This window comes from Chaetodon auriga, chromosome 12 (genome assembly GCF_051107435.1).
Source record: "Chaetodon auriga isolate fChaAug3 chromosome 12, fChaAug3.hap1, whole genome shotgun sequence".
Taxonomy (NCBI): Eukaryota; Metazoa; Chordata; class Actinopteri; order Chaetodontiformes; family Chaetodontidae; genus Chaetodon; species Chaetodon auriga.
In genome coordinates, this window is record NC_135085.1 from 25,779,094 (window position 1) to 25,798,374 (window position 19,281).

A 19,281-nucleotide genomic window follows, 5' to 3' on the forward strand; every position below is an offset into this window, starting at 1 on the left:
GATTCTCCTGGTTTCTGCTTCTTCTGTAAGAATAATAATATTCTGGATATTTTCAATTCACACATTTCATTTTATTTGAATTGTTGGATAGAATTCAGGTTGATGTGATTTTGGGAGAAGCTGTTGATCCTTAATAGTTGTCCAATCTGATTTTATTTATGCATGCAGGTCCTTTGTAATTTAGCCAGTAAACCACGTGTTGACAGCAGGATCTGACCTGAGGTCAGCAGGCTGTCTTCACTGAGAGACTGTTACACACTGTGCAGAGGACCGATGTGGATTCAAACCGAGTCTGCAGGTAAATCTGATGATTTGTAAAACAAAAACAAACAAACAAACAAAAAACTGTGCGGAGCAAAACCTACAGCTGGAGGGGGTGCGTTCCATTCAGATGCCCGGCTCCTCCCTCACCCGTTACCCTCTGACCTCTGGGTGAACACAGCCAAGCTCTTCAGACTGACCTCTGAGGACATTCTTTCAACTAATGAAGAAGGACAGAGACAAAAATTGAGATTTATTATCTGTCGTTAAAAAGGGGAAAAAAACATTAAAAGTAAAGGTTGTTAAAGAAAAAATGGTTCTGAAAAGTTTAAAAATCTTGACAGAATGTGTAAAACTGGAGTTTACTGTTACGGTATTGGTACTTTGAAGGCGTCACCGCAAGTCGCGAGACTCAGGTACGAGAACTGTTCCACAGGTGGGTTCCTAGAGTTCTGACTGTGTTGACAGTTGCAGGTCAGTGTGGAGCGGAAACAGAGCGGCACCGACGCCTTAACGGAGCGGCACCGGAGCGGTAACGCCGAGATGAGACGACGCTGCGCGACAGTTGATTTGACAGCTGCAGTATTTGGAGCAGAAGGCTTGAAGCAATGTGCCTCATTGGCCACTAGAGAGCAGCATCGTGCAGGTTTGAATCCTGGCAGCAGCAGCACAGCGCAGACAGGTGAGGTGAGCTCAGGTGAGCGTCAGGGTTTAAAGGGCAGATGTTACGTGAGTCAATGTGGCCTTCAGTCAGTTTGGACTGTGCAGTCCACGTAATACAAGAGTGAGCAGAATAAACAGATCAATTTATTGATTGATAGATTCATACTGACAGTCTAAACACTCTGATTTGTGTGAATTTGAACCTCTGTGTTCCAGATTATGGAACACTTAAAGGTTATTATTTCAGCTGTTTGTTCTGATCACGGCTGCTTGTGTTTCTCCTTTTTAGTCCAGTCGTCTCGTTCCCACGTCTCAGGTATTAACTTGGTGGTCCGTCCTCATGTCCTCCGTGTCCTACAGAGCAGCTCATGGACCTGAAGACGACCGTCTCTGCTGCTGTGAACACACTGGTCTTTTGTCCCTCTTAGATCCAAGCAGGTGAGCTTAAATTCAGACCCTCCTCGGCGTGGTCTTTGATGTCAAGGTGTCGGCGGCCGCAGAGAGCTGCAGGTTAGCGGACACATGAGACGCTCGTTGTGCCGCCACGCTCCATTTGCCTGAGAATGACTCATTTGAATGGTTTGTTTCCACGCTGGGAGGCAGATATTTGCATGTCAGAGGCTTCAAGCAGGCCGCTGAGTTCACTGTCTGTCCGTCTTTACAGCACCCTAAAGCCTGCAGCCTCCAGCACAAACTGCCCAGAGGAGTGTGGAGGGTGGAGATGTAGTCCAGGAGTGAAAGGTTGCTGGTTTGAATCCCAGAAGAAAATCTGGTAGAGAAAGAAAATGACTGCAGACCTTTAGTGTACGTGCATCAAGCTGGACGTTATTGTTTTAAAACCAGCAAACCAAGGAGCAGGACCCACACCGAAAGAGACACGGTGTCTCTTTGAGGTTGTCCTGTGTCTTCCTGTAGCTGTGTGGTGTCTCTTTGAGGTTGTCCTGTGTCTTCCTGTAGCTGTGTGGTGTCTCTTTGAGGTTGTCCTGTGTCCTCCTGTAGCTGTGTGGTGTCTCTTTGAGGTTGTCCTGTGTCCTCCTGTAGCTGTGTGGTGTCTCTTTGAGGTTGTCCCGTGTCCTCCTGTAGCTGTGTGGTGTCTCTTTGAGGTTGTCCTGTGTCCTCCTGTAGCTGTGTGGTGTCTTTTTGAGGTTGTCCTGTGTCCTCCTGTAGCTGTGTGGTGTCTCTTTGAGGTTGTCCTGTGTCCTCCTGTAGCTGTGTGGTGTCTTTTTGAGGTTGTCCTGTGTCCTCCTGTAGCTGTGTGGTGTCTCTTCGTGGTTGAAGTGGATTGGTTCAGAGGACCGGCGCTGTCTGTTTCCCCCGTGGATTTCCTGCTCTCTTAGTGGGCCAGTTGTTTGGAGCGCCCGTCGCTTCGAGGCTCGTGGAGCCAAATGTGAAAGTCCTCTTGATTCCGTAGCTACACGTGTGCGGCCGACACAAGTTTCTCTACGTTTCAACCCAGAATGACGTGCAAAGACAAACTTTGCCTCAGCCTTCAATCCCAGTAACCTGAAAGAAAAACAAAGACCCACGGAAATGCCAATCCAGCCATGCAGTTAGCTTCATAAACATAAACATCTGACACCATTTGACCATGGACATTAATCAGAACCACACCCACTTAAAGTGGCATTAATGGCGTTCACCCACCTTTGGGTGTAAATGTCCGTTGTCGTCTTTCAGTTATAATTCAGTTTGATAGCGTGTTGGTGTTACTTCCATCGATCACAGATCACAGTGATGCTGGAGGAGGACTGGACCATCATTCTGGCCCTCGTGGCCCTCTGACCCCCTTCCCAAGCTGCCAGCCTAGCTTACTGCGTCCACTCCCACTATACTGCAAAACAAGCCCGGCTTTGATGCTAATCCAGCCTCAGCGATGCAATGCAGCCGTGCAAACTCACACAGGCACTTCAGCAGAATATGGTGACAACGGACTGGAGTGATTAGCGATTAGCGACGGACACTTCAGGACCGTGAACAGCAGCGATGGTGTTGACTAACAGTAATAATGTTAGATCGGCACAGCGGCACATTAAATATATCCTTATGTTTATTTGGGAACACAGTCTTTATGCAGAATTACCAACCTGTACATTTACCAACTCAGCCGTCGTTATGCACAGACAGCGGCAGACTGAAACCAGCCGGCATGGCAGCCTATTACATTTTAAATAACCGGCCCTTTGATGATCACGTCACGTGTACTGACATTAATTCCATGCGCCCGTCCTTTTGGATGAAGCGGTCGATGGCAGGGTCATCTGATCCGCTGCTTTAAATTCATCAGCAGTTCCATTTTCAATGGAAATGAAGGTCCAGTGTGACAATGGGCCTGCCCAGTCCTGTTCCTCCAGGTGGTTTTTATGAGCCTCTGTGCAGAGGATGAGCAGCGGTGACACAGACTGTCAGGATGGTTCTTCCATTTCTTACCCTTGAAGTCAGACATACTGTCCATGATGGTGATGGGTATGCACCGTTGGGCATGCAATGCAGCATTGGGAAAATGGTCCCTGTAATAGCTGTAGTAGCACCAGTGTGTTTCTTTTCTGCTAACTAGATGAATTCAGAGATTAGAATTGGATTCCCGAACCAAACGTGATTTTTACCGGAGTTCAAGTGAATCAGCATAAAGGCATAAATGTGGATCCTGTTGCAGTCAGTCTCCACATACAGCAATGTGCAACTTTGTACTGTCACATCTGGAATATGATGTATAGAAAAGGTGCGTTTGTGTGTTTTCAGTGATCGTCATCAAACTTGAGTCACAGTCTTCATCAGAGTACGACATGACGAAGCATTTTGACGGTGAACAGAGACAGAGGACCTTCTGGGAGGGACGTCCACTGACAGAAATGTTAACTTTTGAGAAATAAATGAAGGATTTTGAGCAGGCTGCTGTCTTCTGCAGGCTGTCCATAGTGTGCTGCTGTTCATGTGGCTTGTTTTGCACTTTGAAGGTGAAGGATGACTCAAGGAATACGACAAAGTGACAATTAAGGCTGTCAGTGAAAGCTGAATAATTTGAGTTGAATTGCAAAATAAACTACACATTTGTTTGGGAAAGTGAATATTTGATTGGTCCCAGGGGTTAAATGCTGGGTGGACCGTCATGGTGTGTGCTGTGTGTATCTCTACCAGATGAAGTGTTGACGTGTTCAGATCCAGTCCTTTAGTGAAAGCAGCAGGCCTGCAAAGGAACAATATCCAGTGAATGAAACTGCTGTGTGTGAACGAGCCTTGTTTCAAGTCAAGCAGTGAAAGTGGCTCCATCACTGAGACACTGGTGCCCTGCTGATTCATAAGAAACAACACTTCTGTGCCTTCACATAAGCAGAATACAGGACTTTTATGTCATGGTGTTACACCCTCTGCGCACCAGTGGATGGACCTTCTGATGTGACCTTTGACCTCCAGGAGCTACACACACACACACACACACACACACACACACACAGATGACGTGTTTCAGCTGCCGGACGTTTGACTTCAGATGACGTCCACAAATTTGGACCCCGTTGTTTCAAACCATCTCTGCTGCAGCGTGACGCAGAGAAGTGGCATTCAGGTGACAATGGGATAAATGGACGCTGCTGGTGGCTGATCTGCAGGCCGGACAGACAGACAGAGGCGCTGGGAGAGGAACAACGGCGTGATTCTGGGCTGCTGCTTCGCGCCGTCAGCCTCAACAAAAGCTCCTTGTTGAAGCTCCAACGTGCTGATTCACCGGAGTGACGGTGGGTCAGCTGACGGAGGGAGCGCTTCAATAACACACACTCTGTTCCAACAGGGCCCTCTGTAACACACGCACGCGCACGCGCACACGCGCACACACACACACACACACAATGGGGAACAGTTTATGTCATGACACACTGTTGTACCATTGTGGTTCAGATGAGACAATGCACTGACGTTGTTTACTCTGTGTGTGTGTGTGTGTGATACTGTAAACCAACACTTCATGTGTGACACTCTGCCGTCCGTGCAGTGACAGTGATTTAATACCACAGAAATCCATGCAGCCGCAGACACTGCTTGCTTCTGATTGGCTGGGATTGGCAGGTGTCCTTTGACAGCAGTGCAGTGAAGCTGTTTTTCAGGCTGTGGATGTGTTGTAGGAACTGGCTGTCAGACTCTAAACTGGTCTTAAATGGTCTCTAATTATGAAAGCTAAGAGTAAGAGCTGACCTGGTGTGCAGTGGGAGGTGGCGTATATCTCTTTTTTTAACGAGGCCTTTTTTGGCTGCAATACCAGAAGTGACCACTGGAAAATACTACAGAGGGCTGACAGCTGACCGTGGCAGCGTAGCAGTTCTCGGTAAGCCTCCATGTGTTTGTTGACCATCTTCGTTTATCAAGCTAACATTTGCTAATCAGCTGTAACAGCTGAGGTTTTGGGGTACTGGACAACCTCAGAGGGTCACCGGCGTTTCATTTCTGTCACTGCTCCAGCAGCACAGCGCTGCACACCTCTGTCTGCGGCTGACAGCTTAAGTCTGAGGAAAAGCCGTAAACTGACTGCACTTGTACGTCCAGTTAGCCTCGAGTTAGCCTCTCAGGCTCTGGTCAACAAACCCCGTCAGACTCCTGGATGGAACGGTGACGAGCTTGTTGGCTAACAAGATGCAAAACGTACAGCAAAGTCAGCTTTATTGTCAATTTCAGCAAATGTACAGGACACACAGAGGGGTGGAAACGTCTCACAGTCCCTCAGTGTGCATAAATATAAAGATAAAACAAGACAACGAGTGTTCAAAAATAAATACAGAGGCACAAAACTACTGAAAACGACTTTGAATGGAAAAGTTTCAGGATAAATAGCTGTTATCATCACAGGCTAAGCTAGCAGTTTCCCCCTGATTCCAGTGTTCATGCTAAGCTAAGCTAAACATATTGTGTACCTCACTCTTTCTTGGACTCACAAAGATTAAACTGAGATCAAGAATCACCTTCATGTTACTCATTTGGACTGATGAGGACGCTCTGGTGGTGTCACATCAAAGAGGCATGTTTCCTAAAATTCCTTTAATTTCGCCCACATTTGGCATTTTTGCAGGCGTTAACTGTGATCACCACGACACCTCGACGTAAACGTACCTGAGCCTGCAGACCCGCGGGGCAGCTGCTGATGCTGTGATCAGATGCTGCATGTCCAGCATGTGCAGAGCAGGATCTCTTCATCCGCCTGCATCAGAGCCTGCAGTGTGTGAAGTGCCTGAGCGCTGCTGTGTGACGCTGTAATGTGATTACTGCACATGTCATGTCAGTTTTCATCCCAATCTGGACAACATGCTCATAATTAATCTTGGCATAAATCTGGACTTTGGCAGCCTGAGCCTGTGACACATGTTGCAACACACACGCACAAACACACACACAAACACACACACATGCCATAGTGTAAAAACACAAATATGGGGCTTGAACACACACAGCTACACAAAAAATATACACACTGTCACCCCCCCCCCCCCCCCCCCCACACACACACACACACGCACACACACGCACACACACACACACACACACACACACACACACACACACACACACACACACGGCATGCGGCTCAGACGCTCGTCATAAGCATTAACGAGGCCGGTCTGGTTCTTAGTTACATCACACAACATCCCGTTTACTGAAAATATAAAAACTTGTTGCAATGAAATAAAATAAAGAATAAAAGAAAAATTCAACACAGGAGTAAAATAATACAAGAAAATTCTAAAAATGAGTGATCCAAAGAAAAGGTTTGTCTGCAGTGATCAGAGTCAGCAGACTTTAAACTGAGCCAGACGAACATCTTCAGCTCTTGTATTTCATCTTCATCGATTGAGATCTAACGTCAGTCAGAGAGCTGCTAGGCTAGCTGTTTCCCTCTGTTTCCAGTCATTATGCTAAGCTAACCAGCGGCTGGCCGTAGGTCATCTGTCGCACAGACACGAGGGTGACATCGATGTGAATATCTAACACAGCAATAAAGCAAACAAGCGTATTTCTTCTTTGGAAAAGTGCTCAAACTCAGTTTTGCAGGCGGTAAAAATCTTCATGAAGATGATTTCAGCGGGCACAGATTTAAAAACACCGACCAAAAAAAGTGCTAATTCTCACCATTTCTTCACGCTGGTGCGATGAAAATAAGAGCAGGAGGTTTCGCCGCCTGTCTGACGGTAACAGACCATAAATCAACACAGATGAACCTTTCAACAAACCGTCAGGTGGTTGTTCAGTCAGCCTTCTTCTCATCCGCCATCACAGCCGATGGATGAAGCAGATTTCTGACTGAGATTTCTGGAGTTTTTGACAGAAGTTCAGCAAAATGGCTGCAAGTCGGCTTCAAATATGTAATATGATGAAAACGTATTGAATCTAAGCTACGTCTGTCTGCAGCGCCTCCACCAGGCTCACAGAGGAGGTGACCGTCTCTCCAACACTCCTGAGTGTGACCAACGTTCTCCAGATCTTCCATCTTCACCAGCAGAAGGATAAAAATCTGAACGTCTCTCATTGACCAGAGAGGGTTTGGATCAGCCGTCATCAGCAGCACCTCGTGACCCTCGACGTCTCTGTCTCGTCATATTTTCACCAAACTGAATGGGTTTCGCTGTCAGGAGGTGACAGATGGCGTGAGAGCTCAGCAGACCTCTCCTTCTCGACTTCAACACGGCAAGCCCGAGACTCAAGGCAAGGTCATTCATTAAACATGACCGTCTAAAAATAAAGGCCTCCTCCTTCACTGGAGCTGCTCTCTTTAATCTGGGCCAGAGCTTCCAGTGGTTTGCATCAGCACACAGACAAAGAGAGACAAAGAGGGAGGAGGAGGAGGTGTTTCATCTTCATCCTGTCCAACGGAGGTCCACTATCTGACCTCTGACCTCTCTGTCAGGATCCTCTCCGAGTAATTAAAGCTTCCTTAATCAAGCAGCAGCACATTCAGGCGACTGACCAGCATAAAAACTACTTTTACTGTCGTTTTACAAAAACATACAAACAGCAAAACTGGACATTTTCTTTTTCTAACATCTCTGTTGAATCTAATAGACATAAAACAACAGACGAAGACGGATTCACTGCAGCGATCCTGTGAAGTTTCCAGAAAGACAGAAAATCAACACATTACCAAACACCGCAGCACGAGCACGTTCCTCAGGCATGTACCGTCACCGTGAGGGAAATACAAGTGTAGAACAAAAAGAAAAAGAACGAAAGAGAAGAGAAGAGAGTCAACCAGACCGACCTGCGACTCATACAACGACAACGTCACTAATGAAAGTTGTTTTCTGGCTGAACGGGTGTTTTGTTTTGATATTAGCGATGTGAGCGTCTTATGATATTGATGTTCGTTCGGAGGGAGAATGAGGAGTTTCTTCAAGAAAAACAAGTGACAAACTCAGAGTTTCACCTCTTCTTTCTCTCCTCCGCTCCTCCTCATCCAGTCTTTTTCTGCCGGCCTCCTCTCAGAGCCTCCGTCAAATTTTGGATTTTAACGACACAAAGACGAGTTTTCATTCTGCACGAGACAGTTTACATCATGGACGTGTAAAGGCTGATTCTGACATGAGATATTAAAGCTGAAGGAGGTCGGTTTCGTCCCTTTTAATGGACGGAGACCAGAAATAGTTCCCTGTAAACCGGTGAATTGTCATTTTTACACTTGAGGTTTTGCACAGATGAAAACAAACGAGGTGTAACGTGTGAATGAGCCCAGCCAGGTGCTGCAGGGGCAGTCGGCACCTTTGGACAGAGCCATGCTAGCTGTTTCCCCCTGTTTCCAGTCTTTATGCTAAGCTAAGCTAACCAGCAGCAGACTGTAGGCCTGAGGGTGAAGAAGAGCTTTTCCAAAATGTCAGACTATCCCTTGAACTTGAATCATCGTCGTGATCAGGCGACACAGAGACGACTGAGGCCATTGACAGTCCAGTCTTCTTCATCGTCAGTCACTTCTCCGCCCATCATTTACTCCTCTTCCTCCAGCTTTCACCACCTCTCTCACACCTTTCCTCTACTTCCCTTTTCTACAGGTTTTACCTGTAGCTGCTTTCTTCATCGCCAACTCCTCCTCTTCTCCTCTACCTCCCAGTGTTTTTCTTCCTCCTCTTTATTTTTGAGTTTTACAGTCTTCTCTTCTTGGTCCATGTTTGACAAAACCAACTTTCAGCTCCTCTCCATTTCTTCCATTCCTCCTCCTCCTCCTCCTCCTCAGTCAGATTTACCTCCTTTTCTCCCCAGTCTTCACCTCCATCCCTCTTCATTTCACTGATTTTTTTCTTCTCTCTATTTTCTACCCTCTGCTCCATCTTTCACCTCTTCTTCCTCCATCTTTCACCGCACTCCCCCTCCTCTCAGCGTTTTTTCCCCTCTTCATCCTGGAGCTTTTCTTCCTCCTCCTAAGCTTTCTTCCAAATTTCACCTCCTCTTCCTCTTCCTCCCCCCTCCTCTTGCTGTCTCGTCGTCTTTTCTCTCAGACTTTCACCGTCCTTCTCTCTTAATTCAAAAGTTTTTTCTTCCTCCACCCTCACCCTCCTCTTCCTCCTTGGTCTTGTAGGTGAGCTGCATGATTGGGCGGCAGGTCGGAGGGGTAGGCTTTTGGAAATCACATGGTTCACATTTCCAGCTCTGGGAGACGCCATTTTGGAGGAAAGTTTGGGATTTGTAGACCTGGGGAGGTGCAGGAGGAAGAAGTAGAGGAAGAAAAGAGCAGAAGCAGGAAAAAAGAGGAAGTTGAAGAAAAAGGGAGGAGGGATTTACACCGAGAGAAGTTTGACACGAATGCACAACGCAGGCTGTGCAGGGAGGGACGCGCAGTGTGCGTGCCAGTGCGGGATAAATCAGTGCGGACTCGGCACGGCGGAGTTGAGGTGTGTCACCAGGCTGGACTTTGAAGTTCTGTTTATCGCTGAAGAGCCACTAAAGCTCCGGAGCTGATTGCCCTCCTCCACCGCAGCAGCGGCGGTCAGCTCACGCATGCACCGCCTGGCGCTCAGCCTGCGCGGAAACGGAGCGTTTTTTGCACGGAGTTCGGCGCGCGGCAGCTCCCGGTCAGTGAAAGCTAGATCTCCACTTTCCAGCCGCCGTGTGGAGCCGCCGCGGTCAGCCTGCGCGGTGCACGACGGGGCACGGAGCCAGTCGAGCGGGGAACTGCAGCACGGAGAGGCGGGCAGAGGACGGCGCTCCCCGGAGCTGTCTGTGGCGTTAGTTTAACGCGGGACTGCCGCTCGCGCTTGTCCTCCCTCCGGACTTCGCGTTGGTTTTTCGTGGACGCGTCAGTTTCTCCTGACAGTTAGTTTGGAGGCTTGTTTGGCTCGAAGGGGAACTTGGTGGCGTCGTGGAGGGATTTTCTTCAGCCGCCACTTGGAGCGGTGACAGCGGGATTTAACCGGCGGAAGAATCAATAAAAACCGCCCTGTGTGAGGAGTGTATGCGGCTAACACAGAAGTAGCTCCGTACCGAGCCGAGCCAGACTCTACCATGCCAGTGAGAAAGAAAGGTAAGCCGCTCTCACTCACATATGAACTAGCAAGCTAGCACGGCTAACGGCTGCCTGCTGGGAGAAAGTCAAACTGCAGCCTCGTCCGGAGAAACACAACAGCCCAACAAACACGGACACACACCAACAGGCACAACTCGACCCAGACACCGTCCACACGGCTTATTTCGGCCTTACTGAGCCGTGCCGTGCCGGCCAGGTGAAGTGAGTTAAAGTAGGGCTAGCCGGTTAGCCGCCGTTGCTAACCAAGTTGTATATGGGGCACCTTGTCTGGAGACGAGCCCAACTAAAAATAAACTCTAATATTAATAAAATATTTACAAGGTCTTCAACAGCATCCTGCAAGCAGGTTAACTGCAAAGTTTCCGGAAATATTCCTTTAGATTTCTGACATTAATCAACTTGTGTAGTGAGAGTCTGTGGCCCCAAACGGAGAGTTAATAGAAATTAAACTTAGTCTTTATATTTTAACTCCTGTACTGTCACTGCAGCGCTCTGACTGGGCCTGAGATCTGCAGGGATCTGCAGGGATCTGCAGGGATCTGCTGAGATCTGCAGGGATCTGCTGAGATCTGCTGAGATCTGCAGGGATCTGCTGAGTTTAATTCAATTCAATGATAATGTTGTTTTCTGATCTGTTAAACGTCAGTAACGAAACTTTCAGTTTCACCAGAAGACAAAAACAGCAAAGTGCACAAAACGACGTGAAAGCAGGAAAAACTTCACTGTTTTAATCAATAACTTAAACGATTGATTGACCGTTTTTAAAGCTGTTGGATGTGGGTGCTCTGCAGGGTTTCCCTCAGTGTTTAATGCTGGAGTTTAATTTATTTTAAGTTCATTTTGACATTAAGAAAAGTACCAAATCACACGACTGAAAAACAACCAAACTCCGCCTCAGTTCAAACTAAAATCATCAGTTTTTGATTTCCTGTCAGCCGTAACTGACCTTCTTTTAAAGGCCGTGTTGGAAACTAACAGTTATTTTCATTATCGAATAATCTGCTGGTTTGATTAACCGGCGACTCGTTCGGTCCATAGATTATAGAAAGCGTGTCCTCACTTTAAGCTCCCAGAGCCCAAAGGGACCTCTGTCCTTCATCAAGCATATTTAGTTGTCAGAAAAAGATTAAAACATGAACAGACATTCAACCTGAGCAACAGACGACAGTTAGAGCGACACACGAGTGCACAGGCGTGTAAAATACAGTAACTGGATGAAGAAAAGAGTGAGATAATTAACATAAATACATATTAAAATAATATGAAGGAGCATAGAATAAGTTCTTTGTTCTGGTGTTAAACAGTCGATCTGTCCAGCGGCAGCATCAACCGACCTGACACTTAATCAATGACTGGATCAGCAGGAAATGACTTTAAAAAACACTTTGAATAAACGCTTAATGGCTTGAAGTCCTGTCTGAAGCAGAGCGGGCGTCCTTTGACTCCAGCGGCTGAAATGTGAGGACTTCTTCTTCTTCTCTTTGTTTTATAGCGTAGCGATCTAAATATGTTTGTGTTTGGGACCGTTTTTCACCTTTTTCTGACAGTTTATAGACATTTATAATGAGCGTCATGGTGAGCTGGAGCCCTTCACTCATTGTTTTAACTCTCCGTCAAACTCTTTCTCCGGCTCCTTAAAAGTCATTGAACAGTCTTGGATTTCTTTTCATCACTTTTTGTCATGTGTTTTATCTAATTCCTTCAGTTTCTGTTGAGTCAGGGTTTGTTTTCTTCAGCAGCAGGTTCAGATGTTTTCATGCAGCGTGATCCTAAATCTGGCCTGATGTTCGGTCTGAGGCTGATCCACTGACCTTTATGCTGCACTTCTCTGTGGGGGGGCGGGGGGCTCTATAGTTAAACTGACACTGGCCCACAGTCAATCCTTCCCACAGTCTTAAACGTCCTTGTATCTGGTAGTATTGATGTATTTAACTGAACGTTAGAGTATTAGGTGTTGCAGCAGTGAAGCAGCTGTTCATTCCGACGCTGCGTCGCTCGTCTGCGCCGCTCGAGCTGCACTCTGCCGCCATCGCGCCTCAGCTCACTTTTCATTAGCTGCCGAGGCCCAGAATGAACCAGCAACTGCTCTGCCCTATCCCCAACTCATCTCTGCTTCCTCCTCCTCCTCCTCCTCCTCCTCCTGTCGCCCAGATGCACAGCGAGCCCTGCTGCTGCTGGAGGAGTACCGTGCCAAGCTGCAGCACGCCGAGGACCGGCAGCTCCGACAGTCCATCCAGAGGGTCATTGACATCTTCCAGAGCAACCTTTTCCAGGCTCTCATAGGTAAGATCGGCTCTCTGATCCTGAAAACACTGAACAAAGAGTCGCCACACGTCCGGAAAACTCCTGGAGCGCTGTCATGCAGCCTCCAGGCCTTGGAAAATCCTGAAATAAGGACAAAATAGGCCAAAAATCCTGGAAAACCAGGAGCCGTCCTTCAAAGTTTGATAAGGTTTTTAGTAAGGCCACAAGTGTCACAAGGCCAGAATTCATTTTAGTGACTGTGTCCTGTCCTGAGCAGGAAGTGGAACCTACATTAAAAATACTCCGTTTGGTGAAGCTCAGAGTTAAAGGTCCAGTTGTGCAGCATTCAGGGATTTACTGGCAGAAATGGAATCTGATACTCACTGATCACCTGAAAACAAGAACTAGAAGGAGCTCAAACAGAAACGTGTCTACATGCAGAGCAGGATGCAGGTTGTACTCCATATCTTTACAACATCTCCGTCTGGTGTTTCATCTCTTCATGTTGTGATCACTTTTCCACAGCTGTACTGGTACTTGTTGTTCCTCCAGTCTCATGCAGACTTTACGTCAGGTGTGTGTTTCTGTGTGATATCGACGAATCTGTACGTCCCTCATGTTGCGTAAACCACCGATTTCATTATTGAAGGTCAGATATCAGGTCATGAATGTCGGTAAGCCGATGACGTGCTCACAGCTCCCGCCGACCTCCTCGACCTCGGCCTGTTTGTAGGAAGGAGTCGTCTTGGTGGCTGCAGCCTTCCTCGTGTTAGTTTCTTCTGTGCGAGCGGTGGCGGTGGGGCGAGAGGTCGTAAAGTTTGTCGGCGTGTTGGCGTCACCGTCGGGGGGGCTGAGAGTTAGAACACACAGGAAACACAAACGGTGGAAGAAAAACACCAGGTCCTGAAAAGATGGGCTGAAGTGACACCTTTGCCAGTTTCTGATTTGTCCTCCATGATTTACCTGCAGAGCCACGTGTCCAGCTTCAGTCAGAGTTAACGGTTTCAGAGCAGCCTTGTCATACACCAGCCCACACGTACATTTAGCCAACCAGCAGCAATACAAGCAGATTTTTCACCAACTTGTGTAATTTTTGTGTATCTGGAAGATGTTTGGCCTTTTATCCTTTCATCTTCTTTACTTCGGAGGTTCTTTTGTGTTTGACTTCTGCTGAAAAATCCCTGAGAAGAACTCGTATCCTAACGAAACGTGACCCGACACGCGAGGTTCGCGTTGAGCTCATCGTCAGACCTCCATCTCCTGCTTCGTTCAGAAGCTGCTGCAGAGTTCACCTCACGTCCTGATGTAACGCTCTCACCGTTCATGGTCTAGATGTGTCTTATGGATGTTTAGGGTTAATTTCTGAAGACACATAACCAGCACTGTGAAGGACCATCGGCTTTGCAGAGTAACTGTTGTGCCCAGTCCACGCCGTGTAGTTAAAGCATGAAAGTATATTAAACTCGGTAACTCCGTGGCTGAGGAGCAGACCGGACTGTCAGTCGTCTCCTGGAAGGTTTCAGTGTCCTGAACAAATGAGAGAACCTCCAGTCAAATATTTTCTATGTTTATGGACCCATTTGTCCATCTTTTTCTGTCTAAGTGACTAATTGAGAAGACAGTTTTTGAAATTGGTCCAGCATTGATTGAGAGCGCTGCAGCCAGCAGCCGCGAATCCCTCCGGACGTTTGGCACCTTCAGTGTTCGTCCGCTGAAGGTGTTTGTTTCTGTTTTCCTCCTTCCAACCATCACCAGCAGCTCTGCTTTGGTTGAAATCAACTCTTCTTCTCCCCAAACTGTTTTTCACTTTGTTTAGTCGCAGCAGCTCTCGATGGCAGAACGTTCTCAGGCTACCGAAACAACATCCCACTTCCTGTCTTCACAGGTGTAACTGTTCTTCCTGCTGGTTGCTGATTGGTTGATGTCCTTAAAAAATTATCTTGCTGATTTGTCAGTTTCTTCGTTGTAAACTGAAAGACCGTAGCACGATGAAGACATGAGCTGACTTCAGGTTCGTTATAGTTGACTTTTTCTGTTTCTGTTGTGATAACCAAACAACTGATTATTTCAGGGAAGAAGAAGTTTTTCAGATTTAAGATGAAAGTCAGTGACAGGTGAAGGGTTGATTTGTGGTTTGCACAGTGTTTTCCAGCCACAGACTTTCAGTAATGTAGTGAAGTGTGTGAGGTGTCTGTTTGTGTTTCAGGGACATGAAGCAGCTGAAGGTTGGGTCGATAGACTCACGGATCTGTCGAAATCAGAGTCACAGTCCGTCCTGTCAAACAGCCGGAGGAATGACGGTGTAATAAACTGGAGTGTGAGGAGACTCACAGCTCTTGACGAGCTCTTAACGAGCTCCTGGTCTGTGGACACACGCGCTGATATGTTTTCATTGCAGCCTGTCACTCAGCGTGTTGGCCCTTTGTTGGTGTTTGGTGTAATGTGTCAATCTGTTTGTGTGCAGCAGAGACACAACAGAGGGTGGAATTGTGCTTTATTTAGCCTGTTTGATTGTGAAGTGCGGTTTGATGACCACATGTTGTTGTTATTCTTCACTTTTTCCCACATGAAGCTGGTTCAAAACCATGTTCACGAGCACAAAAACACATACATGAGCCAGTTCTTTAACGAGGATGGCAGTGAGTCTCGTCCTGTCAGTCGCTGTGATACAGAAGTCATCCTGCAGGTTTCTGTGTGGAGGTTTGATGATAGCGGTATGTTTTTGTTACGCGGCGTCACCTCGCTGCCAGCTAACGGGACGCTGCTGCAGGGTTAACGGACGCCGAGCAGCAGGAATGTGGTCCGATCTGTTTGAGTTTCCCAGGACTGAATGACTCTCTAACTTAGCGTCTGGCACCTTTTCAGCTGTCTGGCTGGAAAAGTGAAGATCAGTGCTTTAAGCTTCACCAGACTTCACCATCAAAGGATAACCGTCCATCTGCAGGTCCTTTTAAAATGTTCTGGAGTGTATTTGGGCGTGGCGGTATGCACGTACTCATAGAACTGGAGTTACATCAAGTAAGTACTACTTTCACGTCTGTAACACTGACACAAAGATGTGAAGTTAACACTATGAACAACACACGGCAACACAAAAGTCTTCATCTACTCTGACCGTCCGAGGAAGAGGATTGACTTGATTATAATGTTTCCACAACAACAACTGGGAGACTCTCAGGCTAACAGATAAAACGCTATGTGTGTGCTCGTCATTGTACTTCAGCCTCTTTGAGGATCAGGATTCAAAGTGAAGCTCGAGGATGAACTGATGCTGACGTCAGACTTAGAACCTTTAGTTTTGACATGTTTACGTTCCTTTACTGTTTGATTTGCTGGTTAGCCTGCTGAGTTTGGCGTTAGCATGTTCTGCAGCTAATGTGGCTTGCAGCACCTGTTGTAGCCCCAGATTGGAGCAGTGTTGGAGTGTTTGATATTAAGAGACAGTGGAGAGAAACTGTGAACGTTCACCTCATTTGAAGCCGTTTAAAGAACCAGAGCAGCAGGTTTGGAAGTGGAAACTGTTCTTTCACGAAGCTTTTTGTGTTGTTTATTTCAACCAAACCAGACTTACTGATGATCGTTGGAACAGTGAAAAGATGAAGTGTGTTTTGTCACGTTTGACTGAAGTGTCTTTTACGATGATAAAATTACTGTTTTTGTGAATGGAGTCTGGTGGCTTTGGTGGGAGTGATATAACAGCTGTTTCTGGTTAATAACAATGGATCCTTTCCACTCATTGATTGAAAATATAATGTAAGTCAAGTGGAAACTAACATAATTCATCCTGCGTTGATGAATTATGTTAGCTATGTTAGCGGACTTTACTTTGTTTATTTTGTAATGTGTAGATCTTTTGAAAAGACGTGTTTACGTTGACAGTGGTACGTCTCTCGTCTTGGTTTTCCCTCCTATGGACATGCTATGTGTAGATTAGTATTCGAGCTTCATTTTTGGACAGTTTTGACAGTAGTGGTTGGTGTGTGTGTTTGTCAGTGTTGGCAGCAGCAGCGCTAAAAGAAGCCGTGTTACCCCTTTAGCCACATGTCTCAGTGACGTGATGTTAGTCGCTGTTTTCTGAATCAAAGAGCTTTTCACTAACTTAGCTCTTTCATTGGTCAAATAGTAGAACAGCGTCCACAGTTAGATTTCTGAAGCTCAAACGCAGCGAAGCTTTGTACTGCAGTCTGAATTAAAACTGCTGAGCATCAGAGAAACGCTGCCGCCGTGCACGACGCGTGTGACGACAGAAGCGCTTCCGTATGACGGCGGTATCGCGTTCCAATGCTTTGACAGACGTCTGCAGACAGACACGGCAGCTCGAGGACGGAGGAGACGATCCTGAAGGAGTCCAGCTTCAGTCTTTGTCTACAGTGGTTAAATTATTAAATCTGGACTTCACAGTTTGTCCTGCAAATGTGGGCAAGTCTAAATTGAGCACACCCATGCAAACACAGGTGCTCACACACACACGCACACACACGCACACACACGCACACACTCTGAACAGCTGCTTTTTGTTATCTTGTGTGTTTCTTTTCTTTGTTTTTGCTGCCATGTTGGTTTTGGAGCAGTGAGAGCAGACAGCTCAGCTTATCGTTTAATTAGTACTTTTGTATTACTTCAACAGAAACATGTCCTTTAAAAAGTTCGACATTACAAAATAAAGAAATGAAATAATGTCTTGTTACCATGTTGTTGAATTATTTACACGTTTCAGTTTGACCTACATTTCATTTGCTATCAAAGTGGTGTTTGAGCTTCCAGCTGGTGCTGGTCCACATGTCCTGGAAGACAATGTCCCGGACAAACACGGGAGGTTCTGGCCACCTATTATCTGATTATGGACCCTCCCTTGTTTTTTGGAAAACCGGCTGCAACGAAAACCCTCCAGTTTAACCAGAAACAGCTGTTGTATGACTCTCACCAAAGCCACCAGACTCCATTTACAGAAACAGTAATTTTATCATCGTAAAACTCGACCAACTCACCAGAACCTTCTTGGTTTGTCTTTCACTGCTCCAACAATCACCACCGACTCTGCTTTGGTTGAAGTAGACTTTTAATTCACCAAACTGGGAGAGAAGCGAGAGAGACGAAATATTTTCACATTTAACGCTGGAAGTGTTTTCACATGAGAGACTTAAACCGATTTTTTTCCCGGTCAAAAAACGTTTCTGAACGACAGAGACTCTGGTTTTATGCTTCATGGGGGAAGAGTTTCATAGCCAGACGACAGCGACGGCTCGATTCCTTCAGTTTCTGTTCATCCTGCAAACATCCAGTTCAGGTTCCTCCTCTCAGCATCTTCATCACTAATAGATGAGTGGAGATCATCATCATCATCGGTGTGAACTCAGTGGCCTGTTTCCTTCTCTCCGCCTTCATCCTTCTTCCGTTTGGCTGCTCTGCTGCTTGGAGCACAGTCACGTCACGTTGATTTCCGTGTTGAAGTGTCCACAGCAGATGTCCACATCAGGTGTGGTCGGGGTTTGTGAGGCTGCGGGTCGTGGATGGATGATGGACGGCGGGAAGTGGAAACCAATAACAGTGTGAACATAAGAAGAAGCTCACTGTGGAGAAAGTCTTCATCCTGTGAGCGAGCGTGGTCAAGGTTGATGCTCTCAGCGTTAGCGATACGCTGCTGGCCGAATTTCATCAGACTGTCGAACAAAATGTTGGTTATATGTTTTTTCCCCTTTTCACCAGTTCATCCCAGTTTGAGCCACACACAATTGAACACATGAATTTCATGTAGTTTTTTAAGTCAGAGGTGAAGTGCTGCGGTCTGTGATGGTCGATGTGACTTTGGTAAGAATGCCTTGTATTTATAATGCTGTATATGTGACTGTATGACAAAATGAAACTGATGTTCAGTTTGACCAAAACAAAAGTGTCTCTTACGTACTTTGTTAGTTTTAAATGAAACCACTAATGTGAGCAGCACCACGATATCCTGATGTGACTCCCGAACAGACAATAACTCGTAATACCGCGTCGTCGTCGCTTTGGCTCCTCGTGTTAAATGGTAATTAGTTCGATGCCGTCACACTGACTCTGCCTGCTGCAGCTTCATGTCAAGCTGCTTGAACATGGACACTCGGCGTCCCCCTGTGTGTCCCAGGCCTCGGTGTGTTTGTCACGCTCACCCTGACGTCCCAGCATCCGAGTGTCGCTAATGAAAAATAGATTTCTGCCACACAGTTTTCAATCTGCCAAACCCCCCCAAAAAGAGATGTCTGCAGCAGGCCGAGCACAGTGTAATCCCTCTGTGGACACGACGATTACCCCAGTCCATAATCCCCCCCCCAACTGATTTACAGAGAGAGAGAGCTGTGTGCTTCACTCTGTTTTTCTTCTGTCTTTCAGTTCAGACTGGCCTGATTCCTCTCAGATGGCATCAGCTGAATGCAGTTTTCAGTCCTGAACATGTGGATGTTACTCTGACTGCAGCGTGTCTGAACTGTGTGTTTTGGCTGGCCGAAGGGTCGAGGGCTGCGGGTACTGACTCTTTTCATGAAGTGATCATTAAGTGTAGAAAATATCAGAAAACGGTGAAAGATCTTCAAATATCTTATTTTCTCTGACCGACAGTCCAAAACCTCCGAACGTTCTGGATTTGAAACACG

The 19,281-nt window shown here is 46.7% G+C and overlaps 1 protein-coding gene across 16 annotated transcripts in view; it reads left to right on the forward strand.

Annotated features, from left to right (window-relative positions):
• Positions 1-9,568: 9,568 nt before the first annotated feature.
• Positions 9,569-19,281, forward strand: part of dlg1b (discs large MAGUK scaffold protein 1b) — a 92,217-nt gene continuing 82,504 nt past the window's right edge. For 7 of the 16 annotated variants that reach the window (XM_076745456.1, XM_076745457.1, XM_076745460.1 and 4 more), the window contains exons 1-2: positions 9,570-10,408; positions 12,563-12,694. In XM_076745456.1, coding sequence (XP_076601571.1) covers positions 10,390-10,408; positions 12,563-12,694 — 151 coding nt within the window. In that variant the 5' untranslated portion in view covers positions 9,570-10,389. Of the gene's footprint in view, positions 10,409-12,562; positions 12,695-19,281 lie in introns of all 16 variants that reach the window. The other 9 variants (XM_076745478.1, XM_076745458.1, XM_076745459.1 and 6 more) reach the window with 3 other exon arrangements.